The sequence below is a fragment of the Phyllobates terribilis genome, unplaced genomic scaffold, assembly GCF_046119375.1.
Source record: "Phyllobates terribilis strain yellow unplaced genomic scaffold, ASM4611937v1 Scaffold_2__4_contigs__length_985480577, whole genome shotgun sequence".
Lineage (NCBI taxonomy): Eukaryota > Metazoa > Chordata > Amphibia > Anura > Dendrobatidae > Phyllobates > Phyllobates terribilis.
The window spans coordinates 389,251,268-389,278,419 of NW_027362762.1; the positions used below are offsets into that span (position 1 = coordinate 389,251,268).

At 42.0% G+C, this 27,152-nt stretch overlaps 1 protein-coding gene across 2 annotated transcripts in view; it reads right to left on the bottom strand.

Annotated features, from left to right (window-relative positions):
• Positions 1–27,152, bottom strand: part of UPF3A (UPF3A regulator of nonsense mediated mRNA decay) — a 51,354-nt gene that overhangs the window by 13,546 nt on the left and 10,656 nt on the right. For both annotated transcript variants that reach the window (XM_073664840.1, XM_073664841.1), the window contains exons 2-8: positions 20,992–21,098; positions 16,571–16,677; positions 15,525–15,623; positions 10,711–10,821; positions 10,541–10,596; positions 10,294–10,452; positions 5,751–5,905 (exon numbers count right to left, since the gene is read on the bottom strand). In XM_073664840.1, coding sequence (XP_073520941.1) covers positions 5,751–5,905; positions 10,294–10,452; positions 10,541–10,596; positions 10,711–10,821; positions 15,525–15,623; positions 16,571–16,677; positions 20,992–21,098 — 794 coding nt within the window. The remainder of the gene's footprint in view (positions 1–5,750; positions 5,906–10,293; positions 10,453–10,540; positions 10,597–10,710; positions 10,822–15,524; positions 15,624–16,570; positions 16,678–20,991; positions 21,099–27,152) is intronic.

Sequence of the window (27,152 nt, forward strand, 5' to 3'; positions counted from 1 at the left end):
GAATAGTGGACGGAATCTCTAGAAATCCCATGTCCACTATGCGTGCATCAGAGGCTGCGAATGACCCGCGGACACTAACATGCGGCGCGTCTTTCAGGACCGCAGCATGTCAAATTCTCTTGCGGAGTTGCTAGTCTCCTTAACAGAAATTTGACCACAAGAAAGTATTGAATGGGGTAAATCAGCATGGTTCAGTAAACACATGTCAATTTACCTTTTTTGGACGCAGAAAAAATTTGTGTCCAAAGCGCTGCTAAGTCTGAATTATGGGCACAGAGCCTAAAATTTAAAAAAAATGGCGTGGGCTCCCGCGTCATTTTTATAACCAGCAGAGGGAAAGCCGACCGCTGGGGGCTGATATTAGTAGCCGGGGAAGGAGCCATTAGTCAATAATGTTCCCTGGCTATTAATATCAGCCCACAGCTGTTTGTTTAGCCTTTACTTGCTAGATTACAGAGGGACCCCAGAAAAAAATTGACGTGGGGTTCCCCTATAAAATATAACCAGCAAAGGCTAAACTAGACAGCTGCAGGCTGATATTAATAGCCAGGGAAGGGGCCATGGATACTAGCCCCCTCCGCAGCTATTAATATCACCCCTCAGCAGTCTCAGAAATGGCACATCCATAAGATGCGTCAAATCTGGCGCTTAGCCTCACTCTTCCCACTGCCCTGTAGCGATGGCGAGTGGGGTAATGGGGTTCACGTCAGCCTTGTATTGGCGGCTGACGTGAAGCCCAGGTTAGTAATGGGAAGCGTCTATAAGACGCCCCCATTACTAACTGCGTAGTAAAATGGTCGCCGCTTTTTCAATAAAAGACACGGCCAGAATAAAGTATTTTAATTAAATAAAAAACACACACGGTTCTACAATTTTTTTAATTACCTTCTGTCCGCGAAGCCCTCGATCTCCTGAAAAAAATGTAAAAAGACAAACAACCATATCCCTCACCTGTCCGACGTCAACGACGCAGTCCACGATTATGCCGAGTGTCCCACAGCGATCTGGGTCACTTCTACAGCAGTGACATCAGCCATCACTGATGTCACTGCTGTAGAAGACAACACTGTATACTGACAGGGGTGTAAAATCACCCCTGTCAGTATACATGCTGCTGCAGGAGGTCACTGAGGTTGATCAGCTGAAGATCAGCTGATCAGCCCCGGTGAACTTACCACCCTGGGATCATTCTTGCGCATCTTCCCAGGGTGAGCATCAGCTGATGGGCACGTGACTGTCAGCTGATCCCTGCCGGCACTGATCAGCTGATGGTCACGTGACCATCAGCTGATCAGTGACGACACCACAGGTCCTGGCACCTCGGTACATTGCGGGGCGCGAGCCCGCTCCCCGTAGTGTACCGCTGGCCGCCGGGAAGACGGTATCGCCAGGGACCAGGAGGACGTTGGGGGCCACCAGACAGGTGAGTATAAAGGTTTATTTTTTTTATTTTTGCTTTTTTTTACTACGTGGGCACGTGGTCTGGGAAGAGCAGACTGCTGCTCCTCCCATCCACGCAGCTCTCACTGTTATCAGCCAGAGCTGCGATCGGATGAGAGGAGTAATAGCCTCCTCTCCTGACCCGGATATCACCCGCAGCGCGTTTAAGGCGCGATTTCGCGCCTTATGATTTTCATTGAAACCAGCAATTCCGCAGGTATAGATATTCTACCTGCGGGTTTGCTGCGATTCAATGCAAGTCAATGAGCGCAGATTTGCCGTGGAATCGTTTATTAACAAGCAGTTTTAATGCGTGGCCGCGGCGGAAAAGCAGCCTTAAAGGTGGGAGTTTGGGGTCTCAGGGCTAGTTTAACCTTACCGGGCTCTCTAGGGCATTTACATGATACATGGGACATCAACACCCTCTATATTTGTGTATATGCTTCACACCATAGAGGCAGGCATTTTTTCTAGGGTATACAGTATGTTATGTTTTTTCGTTCTGTTGTTTACCTTACCTAAACAATGTGGCTCAGTTTTTAATTGACTAATTAAAAGTTAAATTTTAATATTTATAACAATCTTCCATATTGCTGCTAGTGTATAATTGATCAGTTAAGTGATATTGGAGATCGGACTGATTTCTGTGTTCCTGTGCTTTGATATGCACATATATATACACACAGCTCTGCTACATGCACATTTAGACACACAAAGCTCTGCCTGGCAGGAGAGAGAGCAGTTCTCACAGTGTTTAGGAAGGACGAAAGGTCTGTGTTCTCCTCCATCACAGGAAGCTGCCTCCAGACTATAAAACGTACACACTTTGTAGGAAGAGTTTTTCTTGCTCAAAAGTGCATCTTATAGTCCAAAAAATTCAGTACATACAGTGATGGCCAAAAGTATTGGCACCCCTGCAATTCTGTCAGATAATACTCAGCTTCTTCCTGGAAATGATTGCAATCACAAATTCTTTGGTATTATTATCTTCATTTAATTTGTCATCAATGAAAAAACACAAAAAGAATTGTCCTAAAGCCAAATTGGATACAACTCCACACCAAACCTAAAAAAGGGGGTGGACAAAAGTATTGGCACTGTTTGAAAAATCATGTGATGCTTCTCTAATTTGTGTAATTAACAGCACCTGTAACTTACCTGTGGCACCTAACAGGTGTTGGCAATAACTAAATCACACTTGCAGCCAGTTAACACGGATTAAAGTTGACTCAACCTCTGTCCTGTGTCCTTGTGTGTACCACACTGAACATGGAGAAAAGAAAGAAGACCAAAGAACTGTCTGAGGACTTGAGGAACCAAATTGTGAGGAAGCATGAGCAATCTCAAGGCTACAAGTCCATCTCCAAAGACCTGAATGTTCCTGTGTCTTCCGTGCGCAGTATCATCAAGAAGTTTAAAGCCCATGGCACTGTGGCTAACCTCCCTAGATGTGGACGGAAAAGAAAAATTGACGAGAGATTTCAATGCGAGATTGTGCGGATGGTGGATAAAGAACCTCGACTAACATCCAAACAAGTTCAAGCTGCCCTGCAGTCCGAGGGTGCAACAGTGTCAACCCGTACTATCCGTCGGCGTCTGAATGAAAAGGGACTGTATGGTAGGATACCCAGGAAGACCCCACTTCTTACCCCGAGACATAAAAAAGCCAGGCTGGAGTTTGCCAAAACGTACCTGAGAAAGCCTAAAACGTTTTGAAAGAATGTTCTCTGGTCAGATGAGACAAAATTAGAGCTTTTTGGGAAAAAGCATCAAAATAGAGTGTACAGGAAAAAAAAAAGCATTCAAAGAAAAGAACACGGTCCCTACAGTCAAACATGGCAGAGGTTTCCTGATGTTTTGGGGTTGCTTTGTTGCCTCTGGCACTGGACTGCTTGACCGTGTGCATGGCATTATGAAGTCTGAAGACTACCAACAAATTTTGCAGCATAATGTAGGGCCCAGTGTGAGAAAGCTGGGTCTCCCTCAGAGGTCATGGGTCTTCCAGCAGGACAATGACCCAAAACACACTTCCAAAAGCACTATAAAATGGTTTGAGAGAAAGCACTGGAGACTTCTAAGGTGGCCAGCAATGACTCCAGACCTGAATCCCATAGAACACCTGTGGAGAGATCTCAAAATGGCAGTTTGGAGAAGGCACCCTTCAAATATCAGGGACCTGGAGCAGTTTGCCAAAGTAGAATGGTCTACAATTCCAGCAGAGCATTGTAAGAAACTCATTGATGGTTACCGGAAGCGGTTGTTTGCAGTTATTTTGGCTAAAGGTTGTGCAACCAAGTATTAGGCTGAGGGTGCCAATACTTTTGTCTGGCCCATTTTTGGAGTTTTGTGTTAAATGATCAATGATTTGATTTTTGCTTCATTCTCTTTTGTGTTTTTTCATTGAAGACAAATTAAATGAAGATAATAATACCAAAGAATTTGTGATTACAATCATTTTCAGGAAGAAACTGAGTATTATCTGACAGAATTGCAGGGGTGCCAATACTTTTGGCCACCACTGTATAGTGGGTACGGAAAGTATTCAGACCCCTTTAAATTTTTCACGCTTTGTTTCATTGCAGCCATTTGGTAAATTCTAAAAAGTTCATTTTTTTTTCTCATTAAAGTACACTCTGCACCCCATCTTGACTGAAAAAAACAGAAATGTAGACATTTTTGCAAATTTATTAAAAAAGAAAAACTGAAATATCACATGGTTATAAGTATTCAGACTCTTCGCTCAGACACTCATATTTAAGTCACATGCTGTCCATTTCCTTGTGATTCTCCTTGAGATGGTTCTACTCCTTCATTGGAGTCCAGCTGTGTTTAATTAAACTGATAGGACTTGATTTGGAAAGGTACACACCTATCTATATAAGATCTCACAGCTCACAGTGCATGTCAGACTAAATGAGAATCATGAGCTCAAAGGAACTGCCCAAGGAGCTCAGAGACAGAATTGTGGCAAGGCACAGATCTGGCCAAGGTTACAAAAGAATTTATGCATTCCTCAAGGTTCCTAAGAGCACAGTGGCCTCCATAATCCTTAAATGGAAAAAGTTTGGGACCACCAGAAGTCTTCCTAGACCTTGCCTTCCAGCCAAACTGAGCAATCGTGGGAGAAGAGCCTTGGTGAGAGAGGTAAAGAAGAACCCCAAGATCACTGTGGCTGAGCTCCAGAGATGCAGTAGGGAGATGGAAGAAAGTTCCACAAAGTCAGCTATCACTGCAGTCTTCCACCAGTCGGGCCCTTATGGCAGAGTGGCCCGACGGAAGCCTCTCCACAGTGCAAGACATATGGAAGCCCGCATAGAGTTTGTTCAAAAACAGATGAAGGACTCCCAGACTATGAGAAATAAGATTCTCTGGTCTGATGAGACAACGATAGAACTTTTTGGTGATTATTCTAAGCGGTATGTGTGGAGAAAACCAGGCACTGCTCATCACCTGCCCCATACAATCCCAACAGTGAAACATGGTGGTGGCAGCATTATGCTATGGGGGTGTTTTTCAGCTGCAGGGACAGGACGACTGGTTGCAATTGAAGGAAACATGAATGCGGCCAAGTACAGAGATATCATGGATGAAAACCTCTTCCAGAGTGCTCTGGACCTCAGACTTGGCCGAAGGTTCACCTTTCAACAAGACAATGACACTAAGCACACAGCTAAAATAACAAAGGAGTGGCTTCAGAACAACTCTGTGACCATTCTTGACTGGCCCAGCCAGAGCCCTGACCTAAACCCAATTGAGCATCTCTGGAGAGACCTGAAAATGGCTGTCCACCACCGTTCACCATCCAACCTGACGGAACTGGAGAGCATCTGCAAGGAAGAATGGCAGAGGATCTCCAAATCCAGGTGTGAAAAACTTGTTGCATCATTCCCAAGAAGACTAATGGCTGTACTAGCTCAAAAGGGTGCTTCTACTCAATACTGAGCAAAGGGTCTGAATTCTTATGACCATGTGATATTTCAGTTTTTCTTTTTTAATAAATTTGCAAAAATTTCTACATTTCTGTTTTTTTCAGTCAAGATGGGGTGCAGATTGTCCTTTAATGAGAAAAAAATTAACTTTTTAGAATTTACCAAATGGCTGCAATGAAACAAAGAGTGAAAAAATTAAAGTGGTCTGAATACTTTCCGTACCAACTGTACATATCTTTAAATTATGGTAGAAAGTGCTGACACATTCTAACCTCCTTTTTATATTATGCACTGTAAAAATGTAAAATGTGGATGAAATAGCAAAACTATAATAAATGTTTTATTTCTATGTAGAAAAAACAACAAAATCATAATTCTTACTTTTCTTTCAGTTCCTTCACAAAGTTTTCAAATGCTCTCACTTTGTTGTTCCCAGATGATTTTTCCCATTTTAATTCTTCATGGTCAATTTCAACTACTTTCTCCTTTTGTTTCTCACTGATGATTTCATCTCCTTTTTCAGGTTTCTTAAGGAGCTAAATGTGGAGATATATTAAAGTGAACATATAGTGAAAAAAACTTAGAATATGATTCTACATATAACTTTACTTTATACAGTATGTACCTTATTTTTCGGACAATAAGACGCACTTTTTTCCTACAAAATTTTGGAGTAAAGTGTGGGGTGCGTCTTATACTCCGATATATGTATATACTATGGCTGTGGGTGGTGGGGTGGAGTGACAGCGGCGGAGGAGCGGGGCACAGGAGGCAGTAGCCCGCTGCTGCATCCTACACTGTGCCCGCTGCTAAAGAAAATGAATATTCACTGCAGTGAATACTAATCTTCTTAATAGTGCGCACATTGTACCTGCAGTGCGGCTCCTGGTATGTATGGCCCCCTCATCCCTCATTCTGGTATGTATGGCACCCTTCATCCCTCATCCTGGTATGTATATGGCCCCCCTCATCCCTCTTCCTGGTATGCTTGGTACCCCTCATCCTGGTATGCTTGGCACCCCCTTATCCCCATCAAGCTGCACACAAAAAAAATAAACAATTATACTCACCTCCTCTCTCCTCCAGCTCTGCGTCCTGCAGACAAGGATCTCACTGTGTGAGCCGCGCATGGCGTAACTGCCATGCTCCCTCACACTTTGAGATGCTATGCTGGAATAGTCACTGCTCCCCACGCCAGGACCGTGTGCGTGGGGAGCAGTGACCATTCATTCTCCTTAATAGTGCTCACACTATACCCGCAGCGCGGCTCCTGCTGCCGCTCTGCGGTCTGTGTGACCACTATTAGAGATCATGAATATTCACTACAATCCACTCCCATACATACCAGGAAGAGGGATGAGGGGTGCCATACATACCAGGAAGAGGGATGAGGGGTGCCATACATACCAGGATGAGGGATGAAGGGTGCCATACATACCAGGAAGAGGAATGAGGGGGGCCATACATACCAGGATGAGGGATAAAGGGTGCCATACATACCAGGATGGGGATGAAGGGGGGGGCACACATACTAGGATGAAGGATGTAGGGTGCAATACTTACCAGGAAGAGGGATAAGGGGGGCCATGCATACCAAGATGGGGATGAGGGGTGCCATGCATATCAGCATGGGGATGAGGGCCACGTATAACATGAAGGAGGGGGCCATATATACCAGGATGGGGGATATTAACAGAATTGGGGGACATTACCCCTCCCCTATAACAGCAGCAGACCCCCTCCCCCTTAACAGGGCATCATGACCACATGTTTTGCTTAATTTTTTTTCTATTTTCCTCCTCTAAAACCTAGGTGCGTCTTATTGTCCGAAAAATACGGTAACTATGATCACAGGATTTAATTTTGGCTCTAGTGTTTATGCTTTATATGTGTGAAACTTTTTATATTAGAGCCATTTTGGACTGTATTTTTATTATTATGTGACGGAATCAATGCCTACAGTACTATGCAAAGACATATATATATTTCAAATATACTGACTCCTAATAGAAGCATTTTCCAACTAAATTTATATCTGTTAGTCGATTAACAACAAGTATGGTGCATAGTTATCTGCGCCATTCTAGTCCTCTTCTGTACCACGTGACCAGAATTTAAACTGGCCGGATGACACAGCATCTTATGTGCAGACTGGTACACCAAGGCTTTCATAGGATTACATTGTGAAAGTGATTTCTGGCCCAGAAATAAAATGCTGTGTGATCTGGCTAGTCTGAACTGTAGTCATGTGGCGCAGAAGTTGACTGGAATGGAGTGGATAACAGGAGGACAGTGATTGGTAATTATATGAACACTTACACTGTATACACCTTACATTTGTTTAGCACTTTAGGTATTGATTTAGTCGCATAATAATTAATGGATTTACAGTCCCAAATAGCTCTAACATAAAAACTTCAATACAATTAGGCTAAGTGCTCACGATGCAGAAACACTCCGGATTTTTCCTGAGCGTTTCTGCATCTCCCTGGCAGAAAAAACGCATGCGGATTGTACATGCGGATTGTACATGCGTTTTTCCTGCCAGGGACATGCGGATGTGAAGCGTTCTTCATATGCATTTCCGCATGCGGGTTGACAAGCGCTTTCCAAGCGATTTTAGCATCACTTGGAAAGTGCTTGACAACTTGGTCACACTATATAAATCCATGCAACCGGCATGATGGATTTTATATACTGTGACCAAGTTAGTTCATAAAAAGAATAAAAATGGTAAAAAAAAAAAAACATATACTCACCTTCCGATGGGCCCCGGTCTCCTTCTCCAATGCGTTCGGTCTTCCCGATGTCTCGCGGTTGTGTAAAAGGACCTGCGGCGACGTCATTTAGTCATGTGACAGGTCACAGGACCGTCGACGTCAGCGGTCGCGTGACCCATCACATGACTAAATTAAGTCTTGGCAGGTCCTTTTAGACCATCGCGAGCTGCCGGGGAGCCAGGACGCAGTGCTATTGAGACTAGGGGCCATCAGAAGGTGAGTATAATGTATATTTTTTATCTTAATTCTTTTTTTAACAGGTACTATGGCACCCGGGTCTTCTCCAGACCCGAGTACCATCCGCACATTGAATCGCTTAATATCCACATGTGCGCATGTAGTCATGCGGATATTAAGCGATTCAGGAAGTCAATGGCGGCGAAAACGCCGCGATTACACAAAATAATTGGTAGTGCAGCGGATTTTTCCGCAATGATAATCCGCAGCGGAAATTTCCGCAGCATGTGCACATCACATGCGGATTATCATTGGGGAACATTGCAGACCTTCTACCAAGCCGCTGCGGAATTGCCGCTGCGGAAACACTTAAAAAACACATAGTGGGCACACAGCCTTAGTCCAAAAATATTTGGACAGTGACACAAGTTTTGTCATTTTAGATTTTTACTAAAACATATTCAAGATACAGTTATATAATCACTCTATGGTTAAAGTGCAGACTCTCAACTTTAATTTGATGGCATTCACATCCTAATTGGAGTAAGGGTTTAGGAATTACAGCTCTTTCATATGTAGCTGCCTCTTTTTAAAGGGACCAAAATTGGACATTTATCTCAAAAGCTCTTTAATGGGCTGCATGGGCTATTCCCTTGTTAAGACATTATCAATTAAGCAGGTAAAAGGTCTGGAGCTGATGCCAGGTGTGGCCTTGGCATTTGAAAGCTGTTGCTGTGAACCCACAACATGTGGTCAAAGAAGTTCTCTATGGAAGAGAAAAAGACCATCATTAGGCTGAAAAAAAGAAGAAATCCATCAGAGAAATAAAAGAAATATTAGTAGTGGCCAAAACAACAGTTTGGTACATTATGAAAAAAAAGAGAGCAATAGTGAACTTGGGAACATAAAAAAGGCCTGGATGTCCACGGAAGACAACAGTGGTTGATGATCACAGAATCCTTTCCACGGAAAAGAAAAACCCCTTCACAACATCACCCAAGTGAAGAACACTCTCCAGGAAATAGGTGATTCAGTATCTAAGTCTACCATAAAGAGAAGACTTCATAAGAGCAAATACAGAGGGTTCACCTCAAGGTGCAAACCATTAATCAGCTTTAATAATAGAAAGGCCAGATTACACTTTGCCAAGAAACATCTAAAGAAGCCAGCCCAGTTCTGGAAAAGCATTCTTTGTAAAGATGAAACTAAGATCAACCTGTAGCAGAATGATTCAACCAATGCAGAAAGGTTGATAGGACGGCGCTTCACAGTACAAATGGACAATGGCCCAAAACATACTGCAAAAGCAACCCAGGAGTTGTTTAAGGCAAAGAAGTGGAATATTCTGCAATGGCAGAGTCAATCACCAGATCTCAAACCCTTTGACCACTAACAACTAACTAACTAACTAACTGTATGAGTGGTCGTAACCATGGATACCTAAGCTACTGCAATGCCTTGCACATGGGGTAAGCGACATAGCGAATCAGAAGAACTATACTACATTTCAAATTGGAGGCAATTGCTAATATTGTTATTATTATACCTACTACATATTGAGATATGATTTTGGAGATAAAAATACCTGTTTAAGGCAGAAAGACCCACAAACAAGCAACAACTCAAGTCAGCTACAGTAAAGGCCTGGCAAAAGCATCACAAATGGGGAAACCCAGTGTTTGGTGACATCCATGGCTTCCAGACTTCAGGCAGTCATTGCCTGCAAAGGATTCTCTACAAAGTATTAAAATGAACATTTTATTTATGCTAAAGTTAATTTGTCCCATTACTTTTGATCCCCAGAAATGAGGAGTCGGATCTGGCCAGTACTTGCATAAATATTCCAAAAGTCACATTTTTGTAGAAAAATCAGTTTTACTCTTAAATTCTGGCAAATACTGTTTGTTGAATTGGGGCCTAAAACTCTATGTTCTATTTTACTACATATTATTCATGTGAATTGCTACCTTTATACGTATTTCTTTTTCACACAATTTCTTTTGCTTGTCTGCTTCTTTCCGTTTACGCCTTTCTTCTTCTCGCCTTTTTCTTTTTTCTTCCTCTCTCAATCGCTTTTTTTCCAACTCCCTTCTCCTCCTCTCTTCCCTTTTTTCTTCTCGTATTCTCTACAGCAAGGTTACATAAAACCTCCAAAATGAAGTGATACAAGAATCTGTTACATGACACCTGCTCTGGCATTGTGATTTAACATACCTGTTTCTCTAACTTCCGATTTTTGATGAAGTCAAGAAGTGGAGTTGTTCTTCTCGCTGAAAGTCAAAATTGTCATAATATTACACAAAGTATTCTTTATCAATGGAAATAGAACTAAATATGATTACAGAATAAGATAGACATAAAGCAACAAATGGAGCTATACACACCAATGAGCTCCTTTGTTTTTGCTTCAATTTCTCCCAATAGTGTTTCTGGATTTGCACAAATCTTTTCCTCTTCTGCACAGTAGTTCTCCAAAAATTTCTTATATTCCACATCTGTACAATAAAAAAAATGCTTGCTTAGTTGCCAGTGCCCTGGAAGGAACATTTCTAGTTTCTTAGCAATTTAATGAGTTGGTAATTACAAAAGTCCTTTACTTTATTTAGCATTTTATATATACAGGAATGGAGATAAATCCCATAATATATATATATATATATATATATATATATATATATATATATATATATATTGTCATTACATCCAGAAAATTAACTTTATTTCTCGCGGCAGCCGTCGGCTTTCAGTCATGCAGGCGTGCCGGGAGGAAATACAGTCACTACTCACAGCACTAAAAGCGGCAGCAGTAAGCACGCCTCGGCTCTGACTGACAGCCGGCTCTACAGTGCATCAGTACTGTCAGTCAATAAACTTCATTTTCTCCCGCTTCTCGCACTTTCAATACAGCGGCCGGGCACTTTCACAACGCTATTAACCTTCAGATTAACCCTATATCTGCAGATTAATAACATTATAGGACATGTCAAATTGTTGTTAATGGTCTTTTTTGTAATATTTTGTAAATGTTTGCTTTCACTGACAACTTGCATAGATCTTAATGATCTTACAGGGAATCTACCAGCAGTTTTGCATTGTAATCTGAAAACAACATGATGTAGAGGCAGAGACCCTGAATCCAGCAATGTTATCACTTAGGCTACGTGCACACAATGCGTTTTTGGTGCGTTTTCGCTGCATTTTTTCAGCGCGGAAATGGGCCAAAAACGCCAGGTAATACGTGTGCCAGCTAATGCAATGACAATCCTGAAGGGCTGTGCACATGATCAGGAATTTTCTTGTCAGGATTGTCATTGTGTTTAAACCTGCAGCATGTCAATTCTTTATGCGTTTCTGCAGCATTTTTCACCCATAGACTTGAATTGAGTCAGTCAAATCCGCAGCAAAAACGCAGGTATAAAAATATTTGGGGATTTGCTGCGGATGTTTGCTGCGTATTTGACTGACTCAATTCAAGTCAATGAGTCTAAAACGCGGCAAAAACGCACAAAGAATGGACCACGGGAGTCTACTCCTCCCATCATCCTACGGCCGCTCCTGCTGACAATAGCGGAATCAGGCGTGGCTAAGGGGAGAAATAGTCTTCTCAGCCTGCGTCTGTGCGCAGTGTAAAAAAAAAAAAGAAAGTAAAAATAAATTCATGATAAAATAAAAAAACACCTTATATTCACCTGTCAGCCGTCACCCCAATGTCCCACGGCGATTCGATCACCCGGCAATACACTGACAGGAGCGCGATTGCTCCCGGCAGTGTATAGCACTGCGCTGCTGGGACTGAATTCACCAGAGTTCATCAGCTGAGAGCTCTGGTGCCCTCACTTACGGCATGGGTGCTGCGTGAGAATTTTCCCACGCAACACTGATGCAGTAAATTAGGTCACCGGAGCTGTCAGCTGATCTTCAGCTGATGAACTCAAGTGACCTCACTCCTGCAACACAGCGCCATACACTGACAGGAGTGATTACACTCCTGTCAGTGTATACAGTGCTGTTCTCTACAACAGTCACATCAGTGATTGCTGATGCGGCTGCTGTAGAAGTGACCCAGATCTTCGTGGGACACTGTGGTTTATGACATTATGGCAGACAGGTGAGGGATGTGGTTGTTTTTATTTTTGGTTTCTTACAGGAGATGAGGGCTTAGAGGATTAGGCGTTAGGTGAGTATACAGTGTTTTTTTTATTATTAAATAAGTGATTAAAACCGTTGTACAGTACTTTATAATACCCCCCCCCCCCCCCAATGTATCCCCCCGGGGCCCCTAAGACTTTTTGTAATTACTTTACGTTGCTGATAATGCCTGTGAGTGGCACTATCAGTGGCCGATCACAGGCATCACGTGACATCTCCACAAGAGAGTTTGACATGCTGCGGTCCTGAAAGACGTGCCGCATGTCAGTGTCCGTGGGTGATCCGCAGCCTCAGATGCATGCATAGTAGACATGGGATTTCTAGAAATCCCATCCGCTATGCTGTAACATCTGGCCGCTGCAGGTTTGACGCTGCATAAACACGCAGCATCAAACCTGCAGCATTTCCTGATCATGGGCACGTACCCAAACTCACCCGCAGCATGTAAATTTCTGTAGAGCAGACGCTAGTGTATGCTGCAGATTTTGACCGATTGAAATGTCATTACATGTGGTGGATCCGCATGTACTGACAAAACAAGTGCGACATTAGAACACAGCGTTTTGGAAGCAGCGAAAATATGCTGCATCCAAAGCGCTGCTAGTTGCTGACATAGCGGCTAACCAAACAGCTGTGAGCTGTTAATAATAGCCAGGGAACCTTTCCTAGGCTAAAAATAGCAGCTCTCAGCTGCCCCATAAATGACATGAATGGGAATTAGGGCTAATGAAATTAGTGTTAAAGGGGTTAGGTGTCGCTGACACCTAGCCCTTTGTTTTGTGATGAAGAGGTGTGAATCAGACACCCTCATTACTAAACCTGTAAGTTGTAAGTAAAGCGTTAAATAAACACAAACACTGAGAGTAAAACACTGTATTTTAAATAAATATACTCACCCCAAGTCCAAAGGTAATCCAAGGGTTAAAGTGATGTCCCACGTTTCTTTTTTCAAACATCTTTATTTAGCTCCAAAAACAAAAAGCATTCATTGCTGTACAAAAACGCATCAAAAAACGGATCAAAATCGCAGCAAAACACGCGTTTTTCCTGCCAAGAGATGCAAAAACCTTGTAGAAATTTCTGCAATCAAATCCTGAACATGAGCACATACCCTTACAGTGCTGCTCACTATTATTGACACCCCTTAATTTTTTTCATAGACTGTACCATATCTTCTGAAATAAATGGAAATGTACCAAAGTTATATCCTTAGGATTTTTTAATTAGTAGTCCAAACTAAAACAATAAAACATTGTTTTTCAACTTCCTTGTTGCAATTTCAAAGAAAAAACTGAATAAATAGCATGTGCAGCAATAAATGCACCCCTGATTAATACTTGGCTGACAACCTTTTGGCACTTATGACAGCCTCCAAATGTTTCTTGTAGCCATTTATAAGATTCTTGCACTTCTCAGCTGGAATTTTCTCCCACTCTTCCTTTGCAGTTTGTTCAAGTTCTTGAATGTTTGCAGAATTCTTTTTCCCAATTGCAGATTTCAACTTGCCCCAAAAAGTTTTAATGGGATTGAGGTTAGGACTCATTGCTGGCCATTTTAAAACAGTCCATTTTTTCTTTTTCAACCATTCCTGTGTACTTTTGGATGCATGCTTTGGTTCATTGTCTGGCTGGAGGACCCATGATCTTCAACTCAAACCAAGTTTTTTTTACACTGGGTAGGACATTTCGCTCTAAAATCTCTTGATAATTATCTGATTTCATGATTCCTGTGATACAGTTAAGGCCTCCAGTACCAGACGCAGCAAAACAACCCCCCAGCATTATGGATCCTCCACCATGATTAACTATTGGTAAGGTGTTCTTTTCCTTATAAGCTTCATTGTGCCTTCTGTAAATAAACTGTTGCTTTGAATTGCCAAAAGATCTATTTTTGTTTCATCTGTCCACAAAACATTTTCCCAGAAGGATTGTGGTTAGTCAAGGTACTCTTTGGCAAAGATCAGTCGCTCCTTTTTATGTCTTTTCTTCAGCAATCGTTTCTTCCTTGGACTTCACCCATAAAGCTCTGCTTAGTTTAGTGTGCGGCGTATGGTACTTGTTGAAACCATGACTCCAGACTGTTCCAGGTTGGCCTTCAGGTTTTTGGATGTTTGACATGGTGTTTTGTCCACCAATCGCACCAAACTTCAAAACATCTCTTGTCAATTTTCCTCTTTCCCCCACATCCAGGGAGGTTCTTGAGGTTCCATGCTGGGCAAACTTCTTAATATCTTAATAACATTGAGCACTGTTGAAACTGGGATACCAAGGTCTTTGGTGATGGCCCTTTGGAAGTCTTTTGTTTGCTAATAATAGCAGTTCTGATGTCCTCAGATAGCTCCTTTGTCTTCACCAATGTGACAAAGGAAAATGGCCTACCATGTGGCTTTTTAAAACACTTAAGTCATCATTCATTGGCTAATTCATGTTACATGGGCATTGACAACTAATCACAGGTGAATCTCTTTTGTGATTAACACAGGCGAGTCAAAATGTGTTTCCATACTAAATTAATGTAAAGGGTACCAATACCAGTGACACAGCAAGCTTTAGATTGTTCTATTTTTCCCTCCCATTGTGTTTTGTTTTAAATTATTGTTGATCATTTGTGATACAATCACTCTTTTCTTTGCTGCAAATGCAGCAGTGCTCAGAATGCTGAGCTCTGTACAACCCTGCGCTCACCACTGATTGGCAGCTTTCTGTATACATTATACATTGGGAGAAGCTGCTAATCAGTGGTGGGGGCAGAGTTACAGAGAGCAGTTGACTGGGAGACACCTAATCCTGCAGTAAAAATCTCTTGCTGATAAAACCCTGATTTTAATGAAACGGCAACACACAGCCTAGAAAGTGACACATCCCTGTAATCAGGCTCTTAGCCCCTAGATAATGCTGCTCTCAGAATACATAGAAAATACCTGCTGACATATTCCCTTTAAGGAATGAAAACTATATTAAACACCTGTACATCTATACAATAGGTATTCTATTATTAAAGTTGTAAAGGTATATGAGAAACCTGTATATCTTAAAGGGAAAATACTTACCATCTGCTATGCTTCCAGCTTTTGTGTCTTTTTTCTTTAGTTTCTTTTTGGAGATTTTCTGAAAGGGTGCAAATTCAACAACCGCTGGATACTCCTGGCCTGGGGAAACGTATTATTGGTGTTATTAGCATGGTAAAGCACAATGCAGTCTACAGTTTAGCCTGCAATGGGTGGAGTTAATAACGGGCTCATATATCAACCCCAGAAGTTACCGGTCTGTAACATGTTAAAGGGTTTTTCCCATATCAGCCTTTCATGGTTGAGATGGAAATAACTCAGTCCTTACTTTGTCCATGTGGAGCTACAGAATCAGCCAAGATAACTTGCACTGTTTCTATAACTCCCATAGAAATACATGGGAGTTATGAAAATAGCATACAGTAGCTCAGCTGCTCTCAGATGCATCCTTAGCTCTACTTACAGTTGTCAGAGCAAGGACGGAGTTATTCCAGCCTTTTATGACCCTTTAAAAATACATGTCAAGGATTAGATGTCCCTTTACAGGATAGCCTAAAATTCTTTTCATCAGGAAGGATAGGTAATTTTCCCTTATCCTTGTGTTTTGTGGTGATTTCTTTTATTCACTTCAACGGGTAAAAAGAAAACAAATGAAATCAAGTATTTGCAATTTGTATTAGAAAGAGTTTATATTTTTTTCCTGTAACAGTTTCAGTGAAAAAATAGTGAACTCAGGAAGTGAATACAAAATCTGCCTTTCACGCATTCATATTTTGCATCGGATTTGCTGTGGTCCACAAAGAAAAAATATGTACGAGTGAATGTCCCCTAATACAACACCACTTAATGAGAACTGAACATATGGATCACAAGTGATGGACTCGGGTTAAACCAGGAAGAACTGAAACAACAGGGAAGTAATATGCTGAAATGTGCATGTTCTGAACAGAAATATTTTGTCATGTCTCTTGTGCTTTAACTTATATCTTCCAGTGAATAGTATACTGATACTGAAAAAATCTAATTATATAGTGCATATCAGTATAAACAAGGATCTCTAACTGTAGGAGAGCTAGAACATTTCTAACCTTTGCTGTCAATGAATATAAATCCATCAAATCTGTCTCTGAAGAGAACAATGTCTTCTGGGTTTCTAAAACTGATATAGGCTCTTGAGAAGAGATGTGGGTATAGACTAGAAGAAAAACAAAATAACTCAACTTCAGTTACAAAAAGGTTAGGACTTACATAAAATGTAAAGAAAACAAGAATGCAATGTTTTGGAAATCTCTTACATCCATATTTAATTCACAGCAGAACATAGAACACAGATCAGAAGGTGAAAGTTAGACATTTTTCCTTTTCAAATGAAAAAATTAAATCATTTAGAAATACATGGCAGCAACACATCTCAAAAAGTGGGGTCATGCTTAACAAAACACTGGAAAACTAATTAAGTGGTACTACTAAAAAACAGCTGGAGGGTAAATGTTTAACTAAGTCACATTACTGTATAAAAAGAGCATGGTAGAAAGGCAGAGTCTCTCAGAAGCAAAGACAGTCAGAGGTTCACCTGTAAACAACTGCATCTAAAAATTGTGGAAGAATTTTATACAGCGTCCCAAAAGGAAATTGAGAGAACACTGAAGGACTCATCACTGAGACCCCTAACAGCACTGTGATCTTTTTGCTATTTTTGTCAGCCCCATAGACTTTGAATAGAGCATCCAGGCACATGCTTGGCCACCACTCCATTTCAATGTTTCCTCACTGCATTGGTGCAATAAGAGGACACAGAAATTCAATACTCTTATTCTACTAGGGACCTCAGCAATCAGATATTTAACATTTATTTTGTGTATAAGTGATAAAAGTCTTGTGTGAGAAACCTCTTCAAAGATAATCTTTCACTAGGTTTATGCTGTCCCATATAAGAGAAGCATAATGTAGGGCCAGAGACCCTAATTCCAGAGCTCATCAGAGGACTTATACAGAGCTCTCCATTGAGAGGACTAACAGATTAAATTGTGATATTGTCAAAACTACAGCAAGGAGCCCAGTAAGTGACAAATCATATATTGCTGGAATCAGGGTCTCTGCCCCTATTTTATGTTTCCCTCACACTGAGGAGCAAAAACCCAGGGTTATAATCGCCACTAGGCACATGAGGGCTGGTGTCTAAGGTGGAAGGTTACGGGAGCGGCGCCAGCTTAAATTTTTTTTTTAAGCTATACCACCTCCGCTCCGCTATATGAAATAAAAAAAAACAGCATCTTTGCAAGGTGAGAGATGGTGTAGATTCCCTGCTTAAAGATGCAAATACAAATGAAGATGTGAGTGCGCTGGCATTTCTGAGGTCAGAAGAGCGCCAGTCAGCTCCCCACCCCAACAAGCAGCGGCGTCATCATGCTGCCAATGTCACTGCAGCTCAATGAGGTTACCTCCCCATGATGCAGACATCACTACAGTGCCGCAGAAGAGGAAAGATGTTGGAACGGCAGCCGGTAAAAGGTAAATGCTCTGTAGAGTCGATGATACAAGGATTTTTACTATAGAAAGGGGTAATTAATGAGAGAGAAGACACAGTATGGCGAGGGAGCAGTATGTGGGGAAGATAATGTGAAGAGAGTACTCAGTATAGAGAGGAGGCAGTGTAAAAAGGGGGCTCAGAATGGAAAGGGGGCAGCATAGGGGGACAGTCTGAAGAGGGCTCAGTATGGAGAGGGGACAGTGTGAAGAGGGGGCAGCGTGGGTAGACAGTGTGAAGAGGCTAATGTCACTGCAGGTCAATAAGGTCAGCTTCCCATGCTGCAGACGTCACTACAGTGCCGCAGATGAGGGAAGATGTTCGAGCGGCAGCTGGTAAAAGGTAAATGCTCTGCAGAGCCGATGACACAAGGGTTTTTATTTTAGAAAGGGGTCATTAATAAGAGTGAAGGCACAGAATGGAGAGGAAGTAGCATGTGGGGAAGATAATGTGAAGAGGGTGCTCAGTATAGAGAAGAGGCAGTGTGGTGGGGGGGAGTGCAAAGAGGGGGCTCAGTATGGAAAGAGGGCAGCATGGGGGGACAGTGTGAAGTGGGCTCATTATGGAGAGGGGGCAATGTGAAAATTGGGCTCAGTATGGAGAGGGGGCAGCATGCGGTAGACAGTGTGAAGAGGCTACTCAGTATCGAGAGGGGTCAGGGTCAGGGAGACAGTGTGAAGAGGGCACTTAGTATGAAGAGGGGGCAACATGTGGGAGATAGTGTGAACAGTGAGCTCAGTATGGAGAGGGGGCAGTGTGAAAAGAGGGCTTAGTATGGAGAGGGGGCTCGATATAAAAAGGAGGCATTGTGGGTTGACTTAGTGGAGGCCATAGTTCATAAGTGAGGAAGGTGTGATGGGTATAATTCATAAGGGGGGAAAGTGTGGTAGTTATAGTTCGTAAGGGGGCGGTGTGGCAGCTGTAGCTTACAAGGGCAGACAGTGTGCAGTCATAGTACATAAGGAGGGAATTGTGAGGGGTGTAATTCATAAGGAGGACGGTGAGGTGGTAATAATTCACAAGGGCAGACAGTGTCACAGTTATAATATATAAGGGGGGACTGTAGAAAATATTTTATAGGAGAGGGCTGTGTCGAGGCAATGTACCATAAGAGGGACAGTGTGGGAGTATTTTTTGTGCAGAGCGTAAGGCTTATTCAGGGCACAGCATGGGCTGTTATTTTTTATTCAAGTGGCATTAAAATGACACTTATTTTTAACGACAATGCATTGGGATGTGCTGCAGAAAAACAGAGAAAAGGGAAATCTGCAGAGATGAGCTGTAGCTTTGAAAAGTGATCATTGCATGGAGACCAGAGGAAGAAGAAAGGGATAACAACAACTACAAACAGAGAAGATGCCAACTGTAAGGTACCTAGATCTAATATAAGGCTGCATTTACACTGACCAATCACAGCCTTTAAACTACTTTAAACGACTAACAATCTGCTATATGAACTCAATCAGCAGTTATTTTATTGCCTGTTTAGACAGTCCGACTGCACTTTCATGTGTACATATCGATCGTTAACATGATTGTTTTGTTGGCATAGAGTAGCATTGTTCTCGGCAGCTCATGTTTACACAGATATTTAGAACAATATTTAAAAATCATTTCATCAGACGAACAAACATTTTGCTTGTGCATCAAGTGATTGGCAGCCTGTTTAGATAGGCCAATATTCCATTCGGGCAATATAAATTAACTCTTTAATTCTGTGTAGATCAGTGAGGGTCCAGGTCCTAAGACATCCACAACCTCTCAAAAGACATTGTAGAAGTGTGCAACTCAGGAGATAGGAGTGTACAAACATCGGAGTATGGATGCGGTATAAAGTCATAGAAGTGTGTAGCTCAGGAGAAAGGAGCATTTGACATTCTACTGCATCCATACTTCCCTTTGAGTGTGCTCCTCTCTCTGAGCTGCACACTTGTGAGAGGTATTTCGAGCTATTGGTGGGGATTTTAGTGCTACTGTTTGTGGCTAATCAGTACTGTGGTTCCTGTAGGGTTTTCAATCTGATGATGGCTGCTGGTAACAATAACAACACCCAACAATTATGGTGCTGTATTGATGTACTGATGGTGGTTCTGGTGATGTACTCACAATGATCCTGGTGATGTATTCATGTACAAGTGGTGGTTTTGGTGCTGTATTTATGCAATGTTGGTAGTCCTGGTGCCATCTTCCTGTACTGATAGCGGTTCTCGTGCTGTAGTCATGGATTTATGGCAGTTTTGAAGTTATATTCATGTACTGATGGTGGTTCTGGTGCTGTATTCAAGTATCGATGGTGGTTATGGTGATGTATTCATGTACTGATGGTGACTCTAGTGCTGTATTCATGTCCTAATGGTGGTTCTGATCCTGTCTTAATTTAACTGTAGCAATATTAAATTTATTAGACATGCCATTAGATTACTATAGGGTCAGTGTGTTGTCTGTTCCACACACTGACAGCACAAAGACTGAAAATACAGCCATCTGAAAGAGGATATATATGTCAGACAAACAAACCCCTATACAATTTAAATAGCTGTCTAATCTTTCGGGCAGCAGCCATCTCACCTGAGTGTCTTATTCACAGAACAGCTCACTCGGCTGAGCGCTCCTTTGCTCTCTGAGAGCCACTTTCAAACATGTACAGTGGGTACCAAAGGAACAGCAGTAGGGTGAGGTTTAGGCAAGACATGTTTATAAAAAATCACTACAGATTACCAATGTAGCTTCTATCTATGAAGAAATTACAGGAAAACCCCCATATTTTTCAAGCATTTTAACAGTTTTTGGAATGAAATGCATCTGTTATTTGGAGTAAAACGTGAGATTTACTTTTGCAGTTTCAGCCTAAACAACATACTAGTAACGTCATTCAGCACATGAGAATATCCGATATAAAATAAGAAAGAAACAAAAGATCACAATGTAAATGAAAGCATCTAAATTACAAATGCATCGCATATCATTGCCACGCAACTGTACCTGGGATCAGCAGTGCAGAACTCAAAATAATCGTATGCTGGTAAAGGATGCAGTTGTTCCTCCAGTTGCTCCTTACTAAAGCTTGGTGGAAGACGACGTATAACCACCTGCAAGAGACATGAAACAGTAAACTGGAGCTGTGCAAGAAAACTAATGTGGGCAAAGGACAGAAATATTAACCACAGCTGGCAACTGGATAACTCTTTCCAACATGATAGAAAAAAAAACTTTGGAGCAATGTACTGCATAAATATACTGTGTAAGAAAAAATATATTTCGGCGTTCGTTATTTTCTAATCAATCACTCCCACTACACTATCTCATCCAGCTTCCAGCAGTTCCTCTGACTGGTAGTATCATCCTATACCAAGGCCAGTATATGCTCATCCAGATCTGCCTTTCTATGCAGGACTACTCACAAAACGGTGGCTCAGTGGTTAGCACTGCAGCCTTGCAGCGCTGAGGTCCTGGGTTCAAATCCCACCAAGGACAACATCTGCAAGGAGTTTGTATGTTCTCCCCGTGTTTGCGTGGGTTTCCTCCGGGTTCTCCCGTTTCCTCCCACACTCAGTATGATAGGGAATCTAGATTGTGAGCCCTGATGGGGACAGTGCCAATATTGTCTGTGAATTGTAAAGCGCTGCAGAATATGTTGATGCTATATAAATAAAAAGATTATTATTATTAAAAATCATCATCTGGAAACCAGCCCTTCATAGCTGTTTGCTATTCCCGGTGCTAACGGGCTAAGCTGGCAGACAGCCAATCAGGAGAGAGTGTTCCTAAACCGCTTGCTTCTTATTGGCCAGTCCAAGCAGGTTATCAAAAATGCTTGTTCGTCAAGTAAAATTATTTTTAAAGGTGTTGTCCAGTCTCACAAGTAAAGTCTGCCGAATCATGACAATATGCGATGCATACGCTGCTACCAATCCTCTGTATTCTCAATGCATGTGGGTGGTCTCATCCATCTTCTTTCAATAGAAGAAAATAGAGAGAAGTCGGATGAGATTAGTCAGTACATGACAGCAAGTATGCAAATCTCACACATGCCGCTATGTGACTACCTCACGGGGAATACAGGTCAATCGTGATAGCATTCGTGTTACACACAGTTATGATTTGACAGTCAGCAGCCACATAGAGTGCCTGCAGACTTTTCTCCTAGACTGGATAACTAAAAATCACTTAAAATCACTGCTCTCGACGGCACATCGTTCTGTGTAACCAGGTGATATGCTGCCGATAATACGATATTCTATGCGCACAGAACGATCCTTTTAAAACAGGCCAATAAATGAGCTTGCATGTAGCCGATTGGTGGTCATTTAACAGCCATGGTTGCCAGCATAAATGGGCCCTTAGTCGCGGTGTCATACTTACTTGCTTTCTCTTCCAGGTTGGGCACATACATCTTCACAGGATCTCCAAGCCACATCCCTGTTTTCCATTAAGCCCCATCCCCACAAGCCATTAAACTCTGCCCCCCTTTCGTTAGCTTGGGGGGGGGCAACCTTCACTGTGTCCAACATGATAAACAGTAAAGCATACAAGTAGAGGAGGAATATTCCTTCTCCTCTACAACATCTAAAATAGCGGAGCGTTTCTTCCCTACAGAAGCCTCTCAGTGTGTGTGCTGTATGTGTCTGATACTGTATGTGAGCGGTGTATGTGTCTGATATGTGTCTGATATGTGAGCTATGTGTGTGCTGTATGTGTCTGATATGTGAGCGGTGTATATGTGCTGTATGTGTCTGATATGTGAGCTATGTGTGTGCTGTATGTGTCTGATATGTGAGCGGTGTATATGTGCTGTATGTGTCTGATATGTGAGCTATGTGTGTGCTGTATGTGTCTGATATGTGAGCTATGTGTGCGCTGTATGTGTCTGATATGTGAGCGGTGTATATGTGCTGTATGTGTCTGACATGTGAGCGGTGTGTGTGTGTGTGCTGTATGTGTCTGATATGTTAGCAGTGTGTGTGTGCTGTATGTGTCTGATATGTGAGCGGTGTGTGTGTGTGCTGTATGTGTCTGATATGTGAGCTATGTGTGCGCTGTATGTGTCTGATATGTGAACGGTGTATATGTGCTGTATGTGTCTGATATGTGAGCGGTGTGTGTGTGTGCTGTATGTGTCTGATATGTTAGCAGTATGTGTGTGCTGTATGTGTCTGATACGTGAGCGGTGTGTGCTGTATGTGTCTGATATGTTAGCAGTGTGTGTGTGCTGTATGTGTCTGATACTGTATGTGAGCGGTGTATGTGTCTGATATGTGTCTGATATGTGAGCTATGTGTGTGCAGTATGTATCTGATATGTGAGCGGTGTATATGTGCTGTATGTGTCTGATATGTGAGCTATGTGTGTGCTGTATGTGTCTGATATGTGAGCGGTGTATATGTGCTGTATGTGTCTGACATGTGAGCAGTGTGTGCTGTATGTGTCTGATATGTTAGCAGTGTGTGTGTGCTGTATGTGTCTGATACTGTATGTGAGCGGTGTATGTGTCTGATATGTGTCTGATATGTGAGCTATGTGTGTGCAGTATGTATCTGATATGTGAGCGGTGTATATGTGCTGTATGTGTCTGATATGTGAGCTATGTGTGTGCTGTATGTGTCTGATATGTGAGCGGTGTATATGTGCTGTATGTGTCTGACATGTGAGCGGTTTGTGTGTGTGCTGTATGTGTCTGATATGTGAGCGGTGTATATGTGCTGTATGTGTCTGATATGTGAGCGGTGTGTGTGTGCTGTATGTGTCTGATACGTGAGCGGTGAGTGTGTGCAGTATATGTCTGACATGTGAGCAGTGTGTGCTGTATGTGTCTGATATTTGAGCGGTGTATATGTGCTGTATGTGTCTGATATGTTAGCAGTGTGTGTTTGCTGTATGTGTCTGATACGTGAGCGGTGAGTGTGTGCAGTATATGTCTGACATGTGAGCAGTGTGTGCTGTATGTGTCTGATATTTGAGCGGTGTATATGTGCTGTATGTGTCTGATATGTTAGCAGTGTGTGTGTGCTGTATGTGTCTGATACGTGAGCGGTGAGTGTGTGCAGTATATGTCTGACATGTGAGCAGTGTGTGCTGTATGTGTCTGATATTTGAGCGGTGTATATGTGCTGTATGTGTCTGATATGTTAGCAGTGTGTGTGTGCTGTATGTGTCTGATACGTGAGCGGTGTATATGTGCTGTATGTGTCTGATATGTGAGCGGTGTGTGTGTGCTGTATGTGTCTGATACGTGAGCGGTGAGTGTGTGCATTATATGTCTGACATGTGAGCAGTGTGTGCTGTATGTGTCTGATATTTGAGCGGTGTATATGTGCTGTATGTGTCTGATATGTTAGCAGTGTGTGTGCTGTATGTGTCTGATACGTGAGCGGTGAGTGTGTGCAGTATATGTCTGACATGTGAGCAGTGTGCGCTGTATGTGTCTGATATTTGAGTAGTGTGTGCGGCAAGTGTCTGATATGTGTGCGGTGTGTGTGCACTGTATGTGTCTGATATGTGAGCGGTATGTATGTGCTGTATGTGTCTGATATGTGAGCGGTATGTGTGCTGTATGTATCTAATATGTGAGTAGTGTGTGTGTACTTCATGAGGGTGATATGTGAGTGATGTGTGCGCTGTATACTGTATATCTGATAAGTGAGCACTGTGTGTGCAGCATGTATCTGATATGTGAGTGAAGTGAGTACCACTTACGGTAATAGAATAGAACCTGAACAACAGTATCTAGGGAATAATGAGCAATTCTACACATTAATATATATGAGAATCTCATTATACCTCCACTTGAGTACTAATACCATATTAGTACGACACAATGCAGCTTAAGTTTTATTGCATGCCCCTTGAAGTAGATAAAAATGACATTGTAGCCCTCAGACTACAAAGGTTATGCACCCTTGGTATATATGGTTATTCTTCTTACATCCTATTGGAAAGAATAGGCTTTAAGCATACTTTCATATCAATTATACATCAGTTGTATTTTTGCCATTACAAATTCTCCATTATCATTATGCGCTTCTGCTTCCATCTTTTCAGCAATTTTTAATGTTTATGTATTTTTTTAATATGACTGTGTTATCATTTGTGTATTTATAAATATATATATATAAGTATATACATACTTTTATATGTGAAAAAAGGAGAAAAGGGAGTATATGGTATAATCAGCACAGAAATTATTTTATTAAGTTGAGAACACCTTCCCTTGAGAAAGCAAAGATAGTATTATGCGAAACGCGCATCGGGGGTCCTATGGGGGCTCTTCCCCACCCGGTTTTCTTTTCCTATTCCTGCTTGCACCGGGGGTAAGAATACTCAGTTAATATTGCTCTAATTGCCACTTCGCACAAATAATATACATGTATCTTGATTTCATTCTGTGCTTCTCCCCTGGTGTTTGTCTCCATCGGTATACTCTATAGTGCTGTTTTTTCTGATATATTTAAACCCTTAACTTGGTCTCTATCTGGTGTGCACCATATTCAGCAATCTGTATGTATACTGGCAAATTTTGCAGGATTAGCACTTTTCCTTCATTTGTCTGGCTTTTAACAATTTTTATTACATGTATGTCTCTCTTTGGACTTAAAATAATTTCTGTGCTGTTTATACCATATACTCCCTTTTCTCCTTTTTTTCATATATACTGGAGTGGTTTTCCTCATGGGCCACAGCGTCTATTTATGATGCTGTGGACCCATTATTATGATATGGATTTTTTGTTTCTCATATATATATATATATATATATATATATATACTGCTCAAAAAAATAAAGGGAACACTCAAATAACACATCCTAGATCTGAATGAATGAAATATTCTCATTGAATACTTTGTTCTGTACAAAGTTGAATGTGCTGACAACAAAATCTCACCAAAATCATCAATAGAAATCAAATTTATTAACCAATGAAGGCCTGGATTTGGAGTCAACCCCAAAATTAAAGAGGAAAAACACACTATAGGCTGATTCAACTTTGATGTAATGTCCTTAAAACAAGCCAAAATGGGGCTCAGTATTGTGTGTGGCCTCCACGTGCCTGTATGACCTCCCTACAACGCCTGGGCATGCTCCTGATGAGGCTGCGGATGGTCTCCTGTGGGATCTCCTCCTAGACCTGGACTAAAGCATCCGCACTGAGCACATGTGACAGACGTGACAGAGTCTGGAGACGCCGTGGAGAGCGATCTGCTGCCTGCAACATCCTTCAGCATGACCGGTTTGGCAGTGGGTCAGTAATGGTGTGGGGTGGCATTTCCTTGGAGGGCCGCACAGCCCTCCATGTGCTCGCCAGAGGTAGCCTGACTGCCATTAGGTACCGAGATGAGATCGTCAGACCCCTTGAGAGACCATATGCTGGTGCGGTTGGCCCTGGGTTCCTCCTAATGCAGGACAATGCCAGACCTCATGTGGCTGGAGTGTGTCAGCAGTTCCTGCAAGATGAAGGCATTGAAGCTATGGACTGGCCCGCCCGTTCCCCAGGCCTGAATCCGATTGAGCACATCTGGGACATCATGTCTCGCTCCATCCACCAACGTCACGTTGCACCACAGACTGTCCAGGAGTTGGCGGATGCTTTAGTCCAGGTCTGGGAGGAGATCCCACAGAAGACCATCCGCAACCTCATCAGGAGCATGCCCAGGCGTTGTAGGGAGGTCATACAGGCACGTGGAGGCCACACACAATACTAAGCCTCATTTTGACTTGTGTTAAGGACATTACATCAAAGTTGCATCAGCCTGTAGTGTGTTTTTCCAATTTAATTTTGGGGGTGACTCCAAATCCAGGCCTCCATTGATTAATAAATTTGATTTCCATTGATGATTTTTGTGTGATTTTGTTGTCAGCACATTCAACTTTGTACAGAACAAAGTATTCAATGAGAATATTTCATTCATTCAGATCTAGGATGCGTTATTTGAGTGTTCCCTTTATTAAAAAAAAAATATATATATATATATATATATATATGTATATATATTATTTTTTATGCAATGTATGTGGCTTATTCATTTGAATATGGATTTAGGCTGTGTGCCCATGATGCGTTTTTTAAGTGTTTCCGCAGCGGCAATTCCGCTGCAGAAATGCTTAAAAAACGCTTGGTAGAAAGTCTGCCATGTTCCCCAATGATAATC